The sequence below is a fragment of the Perna viridis genome, chromosome 10 (genome assembly GCF_037379345.1).
Source record: "Perna viridis isolate PV_CMFRI_1.1 ecotype Kerala chromosome 10, ASM3737934v1, whole genome shotgun sequence".
In the NCBI taxonomy this organism is placed as follows: Eukaryota; Metazoa; Mollusca; class Bivalvia; order Mytilida; family Mytilidae; genus Perna; species Perna viridis.
Genome location: NC_142454.1, coordinates 13,644,109 through 13,662,621, shown reverse-complemented (window position 1 = coordinate 13,662,621; position 18,513 = coordinate 13,644,109). Strand labels below are relative to the sequence as shown.

The following is an 18,513-nucleotide window of genomic DNA, read 5'->3' as shown; positions in this document are numbered from 1 at the left end:
TTTGAAAAATAAAACTTTCTGTTTACAGACCACTTGATGTGAAGAAAAATGATAAATCACAGTGTAAAACAGTTGCCCGTTACCCAATTAGATCTGGTCCTAAACAGTTTGCCTCATATCTTAGTGATATGGGCAGTATAATACTAGAAGTATTGAATGGTCCATTATTGATTCCTGTCGGCTATGCAGAAGTTACCCAAATTGGACAATTGTCACCTAGCCGTCCTGTTAATGGGTATGATGGATTTTTAAACTTTGTTTTTAATGTATTTTATGACTACCAGTGTTGGCATTTGTATAGTCAGATGTGTTAAAAATGAACATTTTTACAAGTACATAAACCAGCTCATTGCAGTTGAAGACTTTGTGTATCAAATACAACTATTGACCTCTAAATTTAAAGAATTTATTCTTCAGTTTTCATGCAAAGTCATAGAAAACTAAATACAAATGCTAACATGTATGATGTTATTTGTGACCGCTACTCCATGTCCATGGCTGGTGCCTGTAAATGATGCCATCTGATATTGTTTAGTTCAGGTTTTATTTGTAGCATGTCAGTCTGACAGTTATTTCTAAAACCAAGGCTTTTTATAGTTGACAGAATTGGAATCTCACACCTTCTCATTGAATTTTGCATGGCGAGATTTATTCATACTCATCCCTCATATTTTCAAGTAAATGTAATTTGTAATTGTTGGTTAATAAACTCATAAATGGGAATTAAGCTCGATTTATTTTTGGTAAAATTTCTATATTTACTATAAAAATCCATGCTAAAACAAATTATTTTGTATGGAATTCAGAAAAAGTCTTTGACTTTGACTCATTCAATATGTTTCTTATTGTTAACTGCTCCACCTGATGAATGTGGTTATTAGATCATAACAACACTCATAGCTAGAACTAGTCTTGTATGCCTCAAGTATTATGGTGACAGCAAACCTTCAGATTAAGAGAGATTTACATCTGGTATTAATCTTAAGTGATGTCATTCCTGGATTTTTTGTTTTGATTCAGGTTTTTCCCAGTATTCACAGATCAAGACGAGAAGATAGCAGAAATACAAGTAGCTCTGGTGTTAGAATCTCTGATGGGTAATATTTTATATAAGTGAATTGATGTGTTACTGACAAAGATTAACATTTTTTACCAAAATCATGAAATATGCTTATGTAATATACATGTATGATAATAGTATGTTTTATAGACTAGTGGTCCATATTTATTGACAGCTTGTTCCCAATTTAATATTATGGTTTGTTACTCTTTATTTACTGTATTCATGATCCACCAAATCACTTTTATTTCATTTCTTGTTTAGAAACAGCTGTAGACTGCATAACCAGTCTTAGTTTTTCATTTGGATTTTGAGTTTTGAGATGAAATGTATATAAATTGTACATGAAATTAGCATCTTGCAAGAGTTATCATTCTTGAATATGTTAGATTTTAGTGGGAAATTAGTGTAGTTTTCTCAAACTAATAGTACAGACCCAAATACAGAAAGGAATAATGTCACGTAAAAATATAAGATATGTAGATCATAAAAGCATCGTTTGTTCTGAGGATTTTTCTACTCACTTAACTACAGGCAGTGCATATAGACTGTACTTAAAACAATAGCCAATTATTTTACTGGCTTGAAATCTATATGTTGTTAACATTGACATGCAAGTTGTCCAAAACCCATTATATCCTCAGTCAACTAGTGGATGGAATAGGAAGGACAGGCCTTGTCCTTCTCATCATTTTGTTTATGCATCTGAATTTTGTCCACCATTTGGTGGATTGATTCTTAATTTGGAATGTGGGTATATATATAGATGGGGCATTTGCTGTAAGCGATTTTGGTTGATCAACTTCCTGTTTCATGTTTCTTTGTATTTTTCAGCATCATATGATAGCAATGGTTCTGTTCCAACAACTGATATCAGTTTTGAGACTCAAGCCACTCAGGAATCAATGTATCCACAAAGACATCAACCAGTCCCCCATTCTCAGGCTCCACAGAAACCAGTTGATGACCCTTTTATATCTCCAGCTTCACATCAGGTACTAATTAGCACATATGAGATTACTACCTACTTAGTTTATGGTTGATATTTATTTTTGTAATTTAACATAATCTTAAAATAAGAATTGTTGAAAGATCTGAAAATACAAAATGTCCCTCAATAATTTCACACTTGTTCACTAGTTCATAGCAGAAATAAGTTGCCTTAGTTGAAAAACAATCTGAAACACAAAATAAAGTATCTACCAACTTTTAGATATTAGTTTCTAGTGTTGTTCTCACTCTTTTACTGCCATTTTGTTTTCTTGCTGATTTTAAATATGGATAAAAAAAAATCATGTTTTTTATCTGTTTTGTATAGTTTGAAATGGCCTTTTTTGTTATACACAATAACAAGAATGAAAAGGTTAAAAAAATGACATTATCTTCACAATTAAAAAAAAACTTATTGTGACCAAACTCTATGTTGAATAATGATTGTGCTTCTTCAACATACCTGAGTTCTTTTGAACTAGTGAAAGACTACAGAGATGAGGATAAGCCATGGTATTAATTTTGTTATTGTTTTCCATAGAATGAAAATGGTATGGCTAATGGATTTACAGACTATGCCTCTGACCTACGACAGAAACTTAACTACAGCATTAATGAATTACCTAGCAATAACTTACCACCAGTCAAGTCAGGTAGCACTGTTGCCATAACAACCAATGGTGATGTTGTTACGACTGACCTTAGCTTTCTGGATCAGAATTCAAAGAATAAAAAGCCAAAACAAAAAGGTAGGTTAATGGCAGTATATGATGACTAATCTTGTTCTCAAAGTTCCATAACTTATCAGTGCACACAATTATTAAGTCCCCTTTCATGTTGAATTATTTGTTATAACAATGAATCTCACCTGAATTGATTCAAGTGCATGAAGAATAATCACATATTTTATTATGGAGCTTACCACAGCCAAACAAGAAGAATACATTGTTTTCTTTGTCTGAAACCAACTTTATTTTGAACGTTTAGGAGGTAGTCCATCAAAGCCTGGGAAAGACAGGAACTTATTATCGGTTCTATTGGAGAGGGGTAACAAACTTAGAGACCAGATGGTTATATCAAGTATTGAAGATAAGGAGACAGTTCCTAAAGTAATAAATGGTCCTGATGTCAGTATGAATGGAGTTGATGTATCTGGGTTATCTGAAAGGTAAAAATAAAGTGCTTAGAATATTTTTGCAGTTATTTCAAAACCACTCATGAAAATACAGTATTCAGTAAAATAAGTTGTTACTTTTGTTATTTACCACTGTACTATATAACCAGTATATGTGAAAGGAATTAATTGACATTAATATCCTTAAGAAAATTTGATCAAAAATATATTTTTATTATAATTTCATAGTTTTTAAATTACTTATAATGTCATAATGTTTGTACATGTTATTTTAGGCGAGGATCAACTGGTAGCCTGTTCAGAGAGATATTGAAGAAGGACCAGGAGAAAGAAGTTGACCTATCAGCTTTAGACTCTAGAGCTGTGGATTTGTTGTTTGGTGGTACTGGTGGCTTTGATTACAATGTAAGTCTTACAATTAAAACAGTAATAATTTCTATCTATATTTTACAACTTGGTTGTTGCTTTTCCATTTTCATGGAAGTGTTATAACAGTTCTAATTTTGTTATAAAATTCTCAGTATTGTTGTTTCAAAATCATGGTTAATTGACTAAGGGAGACAATTCATGACAGTGTTAATTTCCATGGAAACCACCATTGATATTTTTTTCAAAATGTCTTGAGTTAATAATATATGTTGGATTATACTTTTTTTATGAGGTATATCAATACTTAATATAAAATCATTTAAATCTAATTTTTTATATTATGTATTACCAGATGATGATGAATGGCAGTCCTGGATCAAGTATATCTGGAGATATAGATCTGATCAGTGATCCAGGAGATCCAATACACAGTGAATCTATTCTTCAGGAATTGTTCTATAGAAATCCAGTAAGTGAAGAATATAAAAATAAGAAAATTTGACTGTTATATCTTGAAAGAGTATACAGAAAGTAAGCCCTGAAGAAAATATTTGTACAGAGTGTCCTGGAATCTGTGTTTTTATATTGGTATAATTATTGTGTCCTTTAACTGAGCATGTATTTATTTTCTACCTATGATACTTGTTTGAACACCATGTTTCATCTACAAATGGTGATTTTAAAATGTGAATGAAATGTGTCCTTAGGTTTTCATAGATTCAGTATTCTCTGGTATAGAAGATCCAAAAACCAAAATGTTCTCAGAAATTCTCGTAATATTATGGAGAAAAAAAAACATTACCAATATATTGAATGTTATTTATAGGAGTCAGAGACAAGCGAACTTAGTGGTCTGAGTGGTGATGAGATTGATTTGAAGAAGTCCAAATCTAGCAAAAGTAACACCAGTATGGCATCTATAGAGGATCCAGCTAATCAGGTCAGTTAATATCAAAGGCCGATCCATGTTTTACCTTTTGTGAACAAAGATTCCACAAACCATGAAAATTTAAACAAATATGATTTTTAAAAATTTTATTTGTAGTTTGTTCAAATAAACTTTCAAATTGATGAAAGTTAACATATCTTTCCTAATCTGACACTTTTTCATTTTCAGCGACCTCCCTCAAGAAGATCGTCCATATCCAGTATGAACATTCCACCTAGTGAAGAAGTCGAAGAAAAGGAAAACAAATCAAAGAAACGACCAAAGACACCAAAGAGAAAAGCAAGATTGAAAATGAAGAGAACAGGAAGTAAAAAACGTAGACGGTCAAGAAGCAGTGCTCGTAGTAGTGCTAGCGAGTACAGTGACAGTGAAAGAGCATGTACACCACGATCTGAGATTTCACAAGTGTCATTTGATTTACCTGCCTCAGATCTCGATGAGCCTGAATATGGTAGGTAAAAGGAGAGTGAAAGCAAAGATTTTGCCAACACTATGGAAAACTGTTTGGTCAATGCTGCCAAAACTAAAGGAAAAAATGTTAAAATTTCTCTTTGTAGTGTTCGACGTTAATTCATTTAGCAAAATAAGGTGGGGTTTTTAAAATTATTTTGTAGCATTTTGAAGTATTATAAGTTAATTTCCATCAAACAGTATTGTTAAAATGCTATTTTGAATTGTTTGTGCACTTCAGATGAGCAATCAAAGAAAAAGAAGGTAGATGGTTTAAGTGTGGAAAGACTGACATTGCTTGGTAGAGTTCATGTGGCAAGAGTTTCAATAGATGTCTTACACTTGACTGGACAGGAGCTGAACACATCATCATCCTCAAAAAGAGGCTTCAAATTTAAAACTGTAGGCAAGCCACCAAAACCCTCTCCAAAAGGCAAAAAGTCTATGTGAGTTCTTTCTAGACTTTTATTACAGAAAATATGCAAAAAATGTGTGTTCATTTATATGCAGATTTACGGATATCATTTTCTAAGTATATAGAGAAAAAATCAGGGTAAAAGAAGTCCAACTTTCAAAAAAAAAAAAGAAAACTGCACAAATGTACAAATAGTAGGTGGCCTTACAAACATGAGTTCTAATCCAAATTGTGGGTGTACTCTTATATTTGACTTTTTATTCATCCATTTTAATGTGTCCTTCAAAGAGTTCATCTAGGTAAGTGTAATGTTATGATCTTTGTTTTTCAGGACATTCTTTATCGAATACCAGTTTCCTGTTGTAGCAACATCTAGGGACAAATATTCTCCAAATGCTCTGGCTACAGAAGTTATGAGGGTAGCATCAAAGAATGTAAATAATGGATGTAAGTTGATGATTTTTTAATTACCTTGTTTTAAATGACAATGTAAATTTTAGATTAAAGTGCAGAAAATACAGCATAAACAGGAATATTCTTTTTTCAAAAGTTATTCTGAAGTGAAATTTTTCTGTTGAAAATATGTTAGATTGAATGTGTCTATGGATAATAGTGTTGAAAAGGACACATTCTGGCCATCAATATTTTCTTATTGTTTGCGTATTTTTTAAGTAAAGAGAAATACTGATGTTCACCTTTTAAGGGTAGCTCTGTCTTAAAACCAGACAGAAGCATATGATTAGTAATTCATAAGACCTGGCGAAATCATTTTCCAACCTGTTGGACATTTGGTCAGGCAACTTAACAAAATCTACTGGACCGAACAATTATCTGCCGGACCAAAAAAAATTAAAAATTTTCCGCGATTCAGACGCCATCTTTAAACCAGAAGTTCTGGTTGAAGCTTGTCTAATAAAAAAAACTTACCGGACATCTGGTCCGGAAATCACACAAATTTTACCGGATCGGAAGCTAAAAGTACCGGTCATGTCCGACAGTCCGATGAATTTCGCCATGACTGATTCATATAGTTCATCCCAAATATTTTTGATTGGAAATCCTTCAGTAGTTCTCATAGAAACTGTACCTGAAAATAAAATTACAGATGAAAGTTGCCCACCCTTAGATGTTAACACTAAAATTTTGTTACGCTCTACTACATAAAAGTATGGGAAAATTTCCTGCCAGAATTTTTACACTTTAACCAGTCAAAAAATATTTCACCACATGTAGCAGATCCAAGGAAAAAAAACATAGGAAGAGTTGTTTTCAGGATCTCTCAAATGTATTTGAAAATTTGATTATCTTGACATATGATGAATCACACCCTGCCTGGTTTTTAGGCAGAACCATACTTAAAAATTCAAACAGAAATAAAAACATAAGCACACACACACACACACACATACACATATGCAAATGTGATTACTCCCCTTTTATACAGATTGACTTAATAATTGTTCAATACGTCATACTTCCCAGTGTAATAATTGTTGTATACGTCATACTTCCCAGTGTAATAATTGTTCTATACTTCATACTTCCCAGTGTAATAATTGTTCTATACGTCATACTTTCCAGTGTAATAATTGTTCAATACGTCATACTTCCCAGTGTAATAATTGTTGTATACGTCATACTTCCCAGTGTAATAATTGTTGTATACGTCATACTTCCCAGTGTAATAATTGTTCAATACGTCATACTTCCCAGTGTAATAATTGTTCAATACGTCATACTTCCCAGTGTAATAATTGTTCAATACGTCATACTTCCCAGTGTAATAATTGTTGTATACGTCATACTTCCCACTGTAATAATTGTTGTATTCGTCATACTTCCCAGTGTAATAATTGTTCAATACGTCATACTTCCCAGTGTAATAATTGTTCAATACTTCATACTTCCCAGTGGTACAGTTTAACCATCGCTCTGTCTTCCCTATCATGTTTGATGGTAATGCTATAGACAATTGGTGGAAGTCAGCTTTGGTATTCAAAGTGTATGCCAGATCTGCAGGACAGAAAGTGGTAAGAAGCTGTTCATTTATCTACTCTCATTAATGTTTTAACTATGTCTCAAATGAGATGAAAATCTTAATTTTTTTTAATCTAATCTCTTCTTTGATGAAAATGTACCTCTATTTGTCTATTTCTCCAAAAATCATAATAAAATTGAAAAATACAATAAAAGGATTTAAATGACTTTTTATAAGATATATTATCAGATCTTTGATGATTAAAAAAAGGGAACACATATAAATGTTAGCAGAACTATTTACTTGTATTGCATGCTTATATGTTTTAAATATATTTAATGTATGTACATGAATTAAGGAGATGGTTTCCTTTGTTAATTAAACTCATGATTTTTTCAGCCCTCATTGATTGGAAGTTGTGGTATTCCAATGAAGTCTGTGTTAAAATCAGAATCACTGTTTGTTGACAAAGAACTAGAGGTCAGAGAATCTACCAACAAAAACTCTTCCATCAACTCGTCAGTCCATAAAAGTGACATGGATGGCCTGTATGGCAATTTAAAGGTATGTTAAGTGTTACTATTAATCACTTTAAATGCAATAAAATTGAGATTGCAAAAATTTTGCTGGAAATATTTGTCCTGAATCCTTGATGTATTTAATTCTTTTCACACACCTACATTTTTATTAGTGGTAAAATTTAGTATTCTTGGAAATTGTAGTTTTCTTTAAAAATTTTCAAAAATGTGTCCATGAGAAAAGTTGCTTCATAGTATTGAATTTCATTTTATGATAAAATTTCTCTGGTCTATATATATGATAATGTATGTGGTTTTGACCTTTTGACACCTTGATAAGTACATTGTGGTATGATTACGTGTCTGAAATTCTTCCATTACAGGTGTCTATTGAATTAGCATCTGATAGTAAAGACTTCTCAACACACCTTGCAAGGACCAAACTTGCAGAGATGTCAGGGAAAACCAAGATTGTGCCAATTCCTGCCCCAGCTCCCTCAAAGCCTCGTCCACCACCAGCACCCTCACAAAACGTAATTCACACACAGCCAGAACCAAAGCATTTAACAGCACAACCTAATATACAAACTAGTAAGTATAAAAAACCTTTTGAATATTAAGGTATTATTGAGGTGTTTTTAATGCTGCAACTAATTCAGCTGTTATTTTGATGTACTACATTTGCAGTTTGTTGACAAATCTGATCAATGAGTCAATGCTCTGATCTCTAAATTTATGGTAATAATGCCTTGTTATTCTGACACTCTTCTGGGTATTTAACTTGTTGGTAGATTACAGTTTATTATTTTTTGTAAATGTTAGATAATGTCATCATGTGTACTGCAATTTTTTTTATTTGAAAACAATTTTTGAATAGGTAAAGAACTTGACATCAATACTAATGGCTATTTTTGTGAATTAATTTTCTGAACACATATCATTAGGCAATCCTGCTTGATACATGAAACATATTTATATGCATGCAGGTACAGCTCCACCAGTAATATCTAACACTCCCATGACACAAGGTGTTCAACAAGTGCCAAAAGAAATCAGTTATCAACCCCAATACACAGATTATGAGGTATTGTATGTTTTAGTTGTATCAGAGACTACTGTAAACCAATTAATTTTTAAAAGATTCTTTCAAGTGAACACATTTCCACATATCAATTAATTGGTTTTAAAAAATATGGAACATAAATGTTCATAGATTTTTTGCATAAATAATTATTACAACTGAGACTTTCAATATAATATTTGAATCGATTCATTTCTTCCAGCATGTCACTTTACACACATTGTTACTGGTATCTGAGGGTAGAAACATTTCAACGCAGGGCATACCATCACTAGTATCAATGAAAAGGCATCCAGTATTTCCACCCCAACCCAATGCCTTATCTCCACCAGGTAAATTTTAAAGTAAATGCACTTTTACAGATATTGCCTCTGTATATTTAAATGATCACAGATATCAAGCTCCATTGTTACCATTTTACTTAGCAAAACTGGTATATATTTGGGCTATTCCAGTTCAACAAGGTCAGAGGTCAGGATCAACACATTTTAATGGCTAAATATTTTTGAGTATGTGAATATTTGAAATATAACAAATGCCATAGAATGCAGTGTTAAATAGATCTCTTCAATGTCAGGACTAAAGCAATGAAAATATTTCAGATTAATCATATACAGGTGTATTATGGCTGTTACCATCCACAGAAATCATTAAAAGTCCGGGTTTACCAAAAAGTCTATAATTATGACAAATGTAATTTTTAATCATGGTGCATTATGTTATTATATCATATGATATATTAGATTTTAATAAGTGTTCATTGATAATTGTAGGTGTTAAGGCCAGGGATATGAGTGTAAGAAATACATACCTTGCATGTAGAATGTTTTGGTGTGATGACTCTGTTCATTCCAATGTATGCTGGGGAACATTTGATCCACTCTTCAACTTCTCACAGGTTTGTTTATAATGTCAGCATATAAGCTTTGATAGGCATTATTGTCCCTTGCTTGGGCGTGTCACGAGGGGACATGGAAATGCTGGGCGCCCGTCCATCCTTCCACATTTTCCGCACTTTTTTTTTCGCAGGGGACATTGGAACGCTGTTCTTTTATTTAATTAGTATTGAAATTTTGTAACATGTTAGAGGCAGTGGAAAATTTGTTTAGAACTATGGAACATTGGTGGATGGTTTAAATTTTCTTAAGGTGCAAACACTCTAATAGACTGCTGATGAAGTCATATTTTTGATATAACTTTGTAGAATTGTACATCTATCTTTACATCTGTGATACTGAATAACCAAACCCAATAATTTGACAAGATGTGTGGCATATTTTTTTAAATTTTAACTTTACTAAAAATATTGCCCATGGTAATACCTTGATTAGTACATTGATTAAAAAAAAAACGCAATTCAGAGACAAAGACCAGACAATGAAAGTAGAAACACACATCAAAGAATATGAAAGAACAAAAAAAAATGCATCCAAAGAAACAAAGGTAAATGAGAAACCTGGGCTTCACAAAAAAAACTTACAGCATGGACTTGAAGGATAGGTGTCCTCTTCTTTTCTAGAAATACCAGCCAAGTGGCTCATAAATATTTTGTATTTACATGAGGGTGTAAATTGTCATGTTGGAATATTATAGGTTGCTCCAATGCTGATGTCAACAGCATTACTGGAGAGGATGAAGAATAATTTTATGGTTATAGAGGTCTGGGATAAAAAGACCTCTGCAGAAAATGATCAGGTTGGTATTAGCTGTAGTATTTATCATAAGTAATGCCTGTCAAATACAACATACATGTATTTCATGCAGTTATACTTGTATTTTTGGTTGTAGGTAAATGCTTTAATGTTGTTGAATAGTAGATGGTAACAAGATGCAATATTTAATGTCCACGGATTAAATATTTGTTGTATATGAAATGATTGATTGAAGAATTTATTTATCCAAACACTTAATTTATAAGTGTTAAATGAAGTTAGGAGTTCAATACTTACATCAATGTAATGGTATAAAAATATGTAAAATTTATATGATAGCATCTCATACAGTATAATGTTTTATAAATTGAAGTAGACACGTGACTGATATTCCACATAAATTTTATAATGACAATAAAACTAGAACATGTTTTATATCTGTCTGTCTGTATGTTTCAGCTGATTGGTATTGTAAAGATCAGTTTACACCAGTTTTACATGTCATTCAGGGATAAGAAGATAGCAAATACTCTACTAAAGTCACAAGTTAGTCCTATATCTTATTCTTAATTTTAAGGTCTTTAAGGTCAAATGAATTGATGATTATCTTGACAAAATCAAAAATAGTAAGACTAATTGATATTCAAATTATAATGCTTTTATTTGTAAAAACCTTGTCTAATGAAAAGGTAAAACTTAACTTGAAATAGTCATTAGGTCTGTCATCTAATGGAGGGAATGTAAGATAGGTAAAATTGAGGAGGATTTACAACCATTTAGTGTTAAAAGCAATTACATGTATCAACCATCGTGTGCCTATGCTTTACCTGTGTGCAAGTTGGGTACATCTTCAAGACTGCCATTAATTATTTCTTTGTTTGCTTTTGAGTGTAAATTACTACCATTGCAGTGTTTTTATCAGTATGTTTAACACAAGGTCTTTTTTATACTTATAGTTCCCTGTAATAGCTGTAGATAACTACCTCCCTATTGTAAATCCTTTGAATGGTTCACAGTTTGGTCAGTTACAGATCTGTCTAGCCATGGGATCTGCAGAACAGGTATTGTATTGTCACATACTTTCGAATTTGAAGGGAACACTCATGTTGCTTTTTTAGTCTGCTTCATTGTTCAATGCATGTACATGAATATTAAAAATTCTATGCTGAAAAATAAAACCTAGTTGTGTGCTAAAGTCAAATCATTGAGGTTATGTAAATGCCCTTGTAAGATGACAATTACATGATCTTATTGTCAGTAAGAAATAATTTTATTTATTTATTTGTCAGGTTGCTGCCCTACAGAGAATTAAAGTAGATGGTTTATCTGCCAACCATTTACCTGACAGACCACAACATTATCTGGAAAGGTAAATTTATACCTGTATGAAGAAACTTTGTGTGAATGAGTTGACCTTAAATATTCATGTACTTTTCAAATACCTGTAAAAATTGTAGGTCTACATACTTGTTGTGTTCTACCAGTACAAGTACCAAAGTCTCTCACGCTGGGCAACTGCTCTGCAAAATTTGTTCTTAAGAGCTAAGTCAGATTAAAACTTCTGTAAACTGTAAAAAAGTCCACATTATAATGGGGAAAATTCCTAATTGAGAACTTAAATTGCAATTGCTGCAATTTAATATAATTGGTTATAAAAAAAACTACTAAAATTTTGTACCATAAAAATCCTTGGTTTTGACACAGGTTTATGTTGCTACAAGATTCAAGTCATCATCATGAACTTGTGGATCTTTATTGTATATCTATCTGCACATTGAGAACAAAATTATTCACTATGTCATAGTTTTCCTCTATATTAAGGAATATAATTACTGTTGGATGACTCCAAAGGGAGATAAATCCAACAAGGGTTTTACATTTAGGTCCATTTGAAGTTGGAGTATTCTCTTTGTGGGCTTGCCCACAGCATTTCTTGTTTCATATTGTGTATGTCAATTTTCCTGTCTAGTTGTAATCCTTTTATTATATTCTTATGAATATCATCCAAATGCTGGTTCCCTTGATTTTCCTTGCACTGTATATTGAATGTGTATATTTATGATTGTAGAAAAGACATGCATCACCAGGATGGACCCATAAGTCAGCCCCATATAGGTACAGAATCTGTTGGTAAGTTTTAATCTTTGTCTTGCCTGTATGGTGGAAGTTGCACGTTAGTGGGGTACCCATTTCTTGGTTGATTAAAACATGAATTCAGTCACAAATGTTATGAAAGAGTTCCTTTGAGAATGTAAGTGGCTGAATTCAACACACCAAAAACAACAATGACATTTTGCAAAGTAACGAAAATTGATGCCCTTCAGTAACAAATATTCACTTTAGAATAGACTTGTTATATAGATATTAAGTATGATATTCTTTAAGAGGGCTGTTATTTGTAATGTATGGGATTGAATATGAAAAATGCCATGTTTTGTTGGTAGCACACTCACATTTGAAGAAGTTCAAAATTTTAAAGCCTAGTATGATTAGGGATCAAATGTAAAAAGTGTTAATTTTAAAAATTTCCTTTCAGTGGAGCATATATTTGAGGTAGTAATTGAGGGCCTGAGAGGGTTGAATGCCTTTGAGAACATGATATGGGGTGAAGCTGATTGTTTTGTACAGTATCATTTCCCAGCTCAAGCCAACAATCAGATCCAGGGTGGACCAGTTTTCAAACATGGTAAGTTATTTATTGTTTGTGACTTTAACTACAGAGGAGGAATTTGAAAATTACGATGGTATTTACCAAAGAAACTATGTTTAATAAGTGCCAAATCTAATTCAAGATTAAAAACATATAACAACTCAATCCCTTTAATTTCAAATAAAAAAAAAGCATAGCTACCATTAAGTTCGAAAATGATTTAAAACATGAAAATTGAAAATTAAACCAACCACACCATTCTAACAGAAATCATGATACTATAAATACTATTAATTTACTGGTACCAAGATTGTTTTACAAATTACAGCAGTACCTGGTATGAAGTCTTACAGGAGTGCCACTACATTGTGTATTCCTGATCCAACCTTTAATGATGTAACAAGACACAGATTAATTCTCCCATTAGGTACCCCAGTACAGAGGGAACTACTTACAGGTATATATTCCTAGATATATTAGATATAATCATTAATTAGGTTTTCCAAATATGAAAGGTAGGCACTCTGCTTAGAAAAAATATCTTTCCTGTATTAGATCTGTGTTTTTCTGAAAAAAATATTAAAAAAAAAATGATTGGAATCTGTGCACCCAAATAGAAATCATTGAACCAGACCTGTAACTATAATTAGAACATGAGTAAATATTGCACACAAAAAAATTGTAAATCAGATTTTGTCAGATATTTGAAGCCTACTAGTAATGTGAAGGATGTGAGTCCTCATTGATTAATCATGTTTTTTAAATTCAGATTTTAGCAGCAATTTATTTTTTCTTGCAGCATGTGCCGACAGCGGAGGTGGTGGTTTACCGTATGAAGTTTGGTGTAGATATTATCATCCTAATGTCAGGGACCAGTGTGTTGCTAAGGTAACATTAACATTGGGTTGTCAAGGTTACATGTAGCAAATTTTGACCTTTGATATCATCAATGTTATCTGTACATAGGTAAAAACAACGTATTACATTTTGAAATCAAAACTAAAAGGTCCATTTTTGGGCCAGTTGCAGTCGGCCCTGTTGTGGGAGGGTGTCCTTGTCATTATTTGAAGACCCATGGGTGGCCTTGAGCTGACATTTTTCATTCAGTGGGGTTTTTGTCTCTGACATATTCACCATAGCCATTTTAATTCTAGTTTTAGGTCTTTCTTTTTTGACTCTTTCACAGTTGTAGAATTCTTTGAATGAGTATGTAAAAATAAAATGTTACTATTTTCCAAAGACATTATTTCAAGCTGAGCCCTTTTCCCTGGTTAACACATGTATGAAATTTAGAATATAAAGGTTATAATTTTCACCAATTCAGACACTTAACATATGGGTGCTAAGTACATAAATTGTTTCATTAATTTTAATGTGAAGTGCATTTCCTATTTCAATTGATACATCTTTGGAAAAATGTCATAGTTTTAACATGTATGTATTACAATATCACAATTTATATTTACAGACCAACTTGCCACTTGCCAAGTTATGTGCTATGGTAACCATGCAGAAGAGAGGTGAACCATCTGTACAGACTTTCTCCTTACCGTTGATACAAGTGGGTTCTGAAACAGAACAGAAAGATCAGGAAGCTCGGTCTAAGGTAATTACTTTTTTCTTGGGACAAACCTTTTGCGATTAGATGAATAGCCAAATTTTACCTCCCTTTGCTTTTCTTATTCAGGTTAAAACTGGTATAAATGGGATTCCAGCATCTTGAAAAAATTTGTTAAATGTAGTTATGTAGTTCGAAAGAATAATATATTCTTATTATAAAACATGGATTAGGCACTTAAAAAAAATTTAACATTTTTGATGTGTAGAAAATTTGAGATGTTGTCCGAATTATTGAAAGATTATGTGCTAATGATCAAAAGTTTTTAAATAAAGATTACTAATAGCTTAGCTTTTGATACTGAAAAAGAAATTGTGATGGTTGGTTAAAAAAGCTTGGAATTGTTATAAATTTTAGATGAATTTTTAAAATTGAACATGATTATAAGCATACATGTAGTTGAGGAATTTATATATTTACTCACTTGTTTCAGATGAAGGAATCTGGTTTGTTAGATGTCACAATACATTACAAGACCAATACTATACAGGTATTTACTTATTTCAAGAAAAATATCCTAGCACCTACCAATGTACAAGCTTACTGAATTTTGTCTTTAAAGATGCTTTATAGTTTATTGGTGTTAAAGTTTTGGCATAAAAGACTGGTGTTCATAACTTTATTTAATCCATTACTGTTTATTTAAGATTTCTGACTGTAAGATGTCAAATTAAATATATTTTGTTAGTATTACATGCATTTCTCGTGTAAAAAAAAATAAAACTCAAGACATTTTTTTTTTTGTAGTCGGAATCGAATGCAGCTTTACAGAAGAATATGAGTGACTGCCAAGTTTGTATCTCAGTCAGTGTGAACAGAGCATCAGGACTCAAGGTACTTTATTATTGGCCGGTAAACGACATAAACATAGTTTTGGATGTATAGGTAATAGATTCTATCAACATGGACAACATTAAATTGCACTTGATTTATTTACTAGTCTGAAGCCCAACTGTAAACCATTGTTTTCAACCAGGCATTAAATATCTTCAACCCATCAGGTCTAAATTCAAAGTGTCTAAATCAGTTTGATAAATATCATCTTGACAAAATATTGTACTGTTTTCAAGTCTTAAGGGTATATTTTATCTTGCATTAAGATGTATTTGTATTTAAATTGCTTTTAGATTATTTTTGCAATTTAGTGATACGATAGGATTATTTTAACGTAAATCTATTAATGTGTATCTTTTATATTAACAGGCTGCAGCTGAAGCTATAGCTCGTCTTGATACAGGAATGCAATACCCAGCTGAAATAGGTGTAAATTCTTATGTGAAAGTCAGACTTTCCTTCCTTCAGAAACAGGTAAGTAACATAAACAGTGTTATAGAGTTTGGATTTTGCACAAAAAAAATCTATGGACCTTCGAGCTCATACCATTCATTCTATTTCTTTTTTTTTATTTTTTTTTTTATAGTATTTCCTAATGTCAATGATTTTAAATGATAACTAAAGAGTTCTTTTTTTTTTTTGACAGTATTATGTAGTCAGGTTATAAAAATGTTTAAAGTGCAAACTTTCTTTTTTTTTTTTGCTTTAAACCAGTTTTTTTTTACATTGCAATTTTTTAGGATGAGAGAATTACAAGAACTGTAGCCAGATCGTTCTGTCCTGAGTTTTCGCACCACATGGATTTTCCATGTCCTTTATTATGGACAGAATCAGACAGTGATGCTATGACACTGGCAGAAATTTTAGAATCTGGAGAAATAACATTGGAAGTATGGCACCAAATTCCTGGATTGACATCAGGTGGGAAAATTGGAATACTATAATCTTTCATACAGAATCAGTACAGTTAATTATAGGATTAGAAGAATATATTTTATTTCACTATCAATAACCGAAGAAAGTTTTTTTCTCGATCTTAAAAGGGGATAGGCAATTCAGGTTAATATTACATATAGTGTGGTAGTATGATGATATATTTCTTAATTATATTTTTTTCTATTTCTCAGTGACAATTGGAAGCTCATTGACTTTGTTCTTTGAAGTCCTCTATTATAAATGTTCATTATTATGTAATTGATTAACATAACAATTATTTACACAGATTTTGACAGACAATTACAGGAAGTGGAGAAGGGAATCAAGGGCAGACAACTGGGTAAAACTAGTGATGTTTTGTTAGGGACTGTAACTCTGTCTCTGGCATCATTGCTGGTACAAAGGACAGGTAAGGAAAACATACATCTGGATTGACATTCAATATAATTAATATGCATATAAAATTATATAAATTGTATTACTGCAGTTATCACACTTCTGGGCATAGTTTGAAATTTCTACTACTTCAAGACAAAAATTCATTTTCTAAGAAAAAAAATGAAGAAATGATTGTTATGCAAAAATAGGAGTCACTAACTGTTGTTACAGGGATTTGTTTAGTCAAGATTTATATTGTGAGACCATTTAACCTTGTAAATTTTAGGTATAAATGGTTGGTTCCCTGTAAACTCTCCACCAGCAGGTTGGAATAAAGATAGCACAAATTCAGAGGAGAATTATGGCTCTAAAAGAGGTCTAGAAAGAGTGGTAGGTGGCCTGGAACTTGCAATAAAGTTTGCTCACCACAATGACAGAGAAAGAGTAATACATACTGCAAGAGGCATTGGGTGGTCTCCTATAGAACTCAATATAGAGGAAGAGGAAGTCTGGGAGAGTGAAGGTATGGAATAGAAAGAAAGGTGTAATTATCTCCCTTTTGCATGTGAATCAAGGTGTTTGGGATTGTTTCCCCTATCTTTCTGCAATTAGTTTCATACTTCATGACTTTTTTTATTTACATGTATAGAAATGAAAGAGGGGAAGTGAATAAGATATGCTGAAAATTCAGCTTTCTCACTATACAAATTTTAACCATATGAGATATCCTTGCCTTACCTATGGGTGAGATAAAACAATGATACATTTTAATAAATTCATGACTAGAAAATCTGAAACACTCTTAGAAGTATTAAATTTCCTTTTTTTGCATTCTCAATGGTGTTAGATTCATAATGTCTCTCCCTAGATATTGAACTCATTACACAAAGTTTTGCAAATTAATTTGCAAAGATATGAAGGAATGTAGCTATATGCATACAGTAGTAAATATGAAGTCCTTATCATGCCATACTTATTATGCAGCCTTTATACACTGTGTTTGACTTAGGTGCTTTATATACATATACAAATTCTATCTTAGTATTTCCTTTTTTTATTTCTTAAACAATGCTTATGTCATATTTTTTTTTACTTTCTGAAGATGTTTTTGGTTCCTGTACAGTACTTTTAACCCAAGGTTTCACTTCTCAAGTTACATTATTATTTTCAGATGAGGGAAGTGGGCGTTTCCAAAACATTACAGTATCAGTAGACCAAGCATGTTTTCCTGTACAGAACGCTCTAATTACTGGACAGAACAGTCTTGACAAGTCAGCCAGATGTTATGTCAGATATAAGTTTTATGATAAAGGTAGGTTTATGTTACTTGTTTTAATTTTTTTTTAAATACTCCAGGTAATGAAAGATTGAGAGGATAGAATGCTTATGACTGGTCAATCCCTCAGTCAGTTCATTTGTTTGTCATCACCATGTCAACTGGATGCAGCTTTCATTTTTTATCAGATTACCATCAAACTTGGATATGTTGTATTCCATAAT

At 32.0% G+C, this 18,513-nt stretch overlaps 1 protein-coding gene across 2 annotated transcripts in view; it reads left to right on the top strand.

Moving 5' to 3' along the window:
• LOC148604613 (C2 domain-containing protein 3-like) overlaps positions 1–18,513 on the top strand; it is a 30,934-nt gene that overhangs the window by 3,056 nt on the left and 9,365 nt on the right. Inside the window, exons 3-35 of one of the 2 annotated variants that reach the window (XM_088547503.1) lie at positions 29–235; positions 1,021–1,097; positions 1,895–2,055; positions 2,592–2,799; positions 3,038–3,218; positions 3,461–3,590; positions 3,907–4,023; positions 4,381–4,494; positions 4,672–4,954; positions 5,195–5,399; positions 5,700–5,815; positions 7,280–7,398; positions 7,746–7,910; positions 8,248–8,455; positions 8,851–8,948; positions 9,148–9,277; positions 9,719–9,843; positions 10,539–10,640; positions 11,057–11,143; positions 11,554–11,658; positions 11,887–11,966; positions 12,666–12,727; positions 13,134–13,283; positions 13,579–13,704; positions 14,047–14,135; positions 14,716–14,853; positions 15,299–15,355; positions 15,613–15,699; positions 16,069–16,173; positions 16,440–16,620; positions 16,922–17,044; positions 17,300–17,536; positions 18,185–18,325. In XM_088547503.1, the coding sequence (XP_088403629.1) occupies positions 29–235; positions 1,021–1,097; positions 1,895–2,055; positions 2,592–2,799; positions 3,038–3,218; positions 3,461–3,590; positions 3,907–4,023; positions 4,381–4,494; positions 4,672–4,954; positions 5,195–5,399; positions 5,700–5,815; positions 7,280–7,398; positions 7,746–7,910; positions 8,248–8,455; positions 8,851–8,948; positions 9,148–9,277; positions 9,719–9,843; positions 10,539–10,640; positions 11,057–11,143; positions 11,554–11,658; positions 11,887–11,966; positions 12,666–12,727; positions 13,134–13,283; positions 13,579–13,704; positions 14,047–14,135; positions 14,716–14,853; positions 15,299–15,355; positions 15,613–15,699; positions 16,069–16,173; positions 16,440–16,620; positions 16,922–17,044; positions 17,300–17,536; positions 18,185–18,325 (4,514 nt within the window). Of the gene's footprint in view, positions 1–28; positions 236–1,020; positions 1,098–1,894; positions 2,056–2,591; positions 2,800–3,037; positions 3,219–3,460; positions 3,591–3,906; positions 4,024–4,380; positions 4,495–4,671; positions 4,955–5,194; positions 5,400–5,699; positions 5,816–7,279; positions 7,399–7,745; positions 7,911–8,247; positions 8,456–8,850; positions 8,949–9,147; positions 9,278–9,718; positions 9,844–10,538; positions 10,641–11,056; positions 11,144–11,553; positions 11,659–11,886; positions 11,967–12,665; positions 12,728–13,133; positions 13,284–13,575; positions 13,705–14,046; positions 14,136–14,715; positions 14,854–15,298; positions 15,356–15,612; positions 15,700–16,068; positions 16,174–16,439; positions 16,621–16,921; positions 17,045–17,299; positions 17,537–18,184; positions 18,326–18,513 lie in introns of both variants that reach the window. The other variant, XM_088547502.1, reaches the window with a different exon arrangement.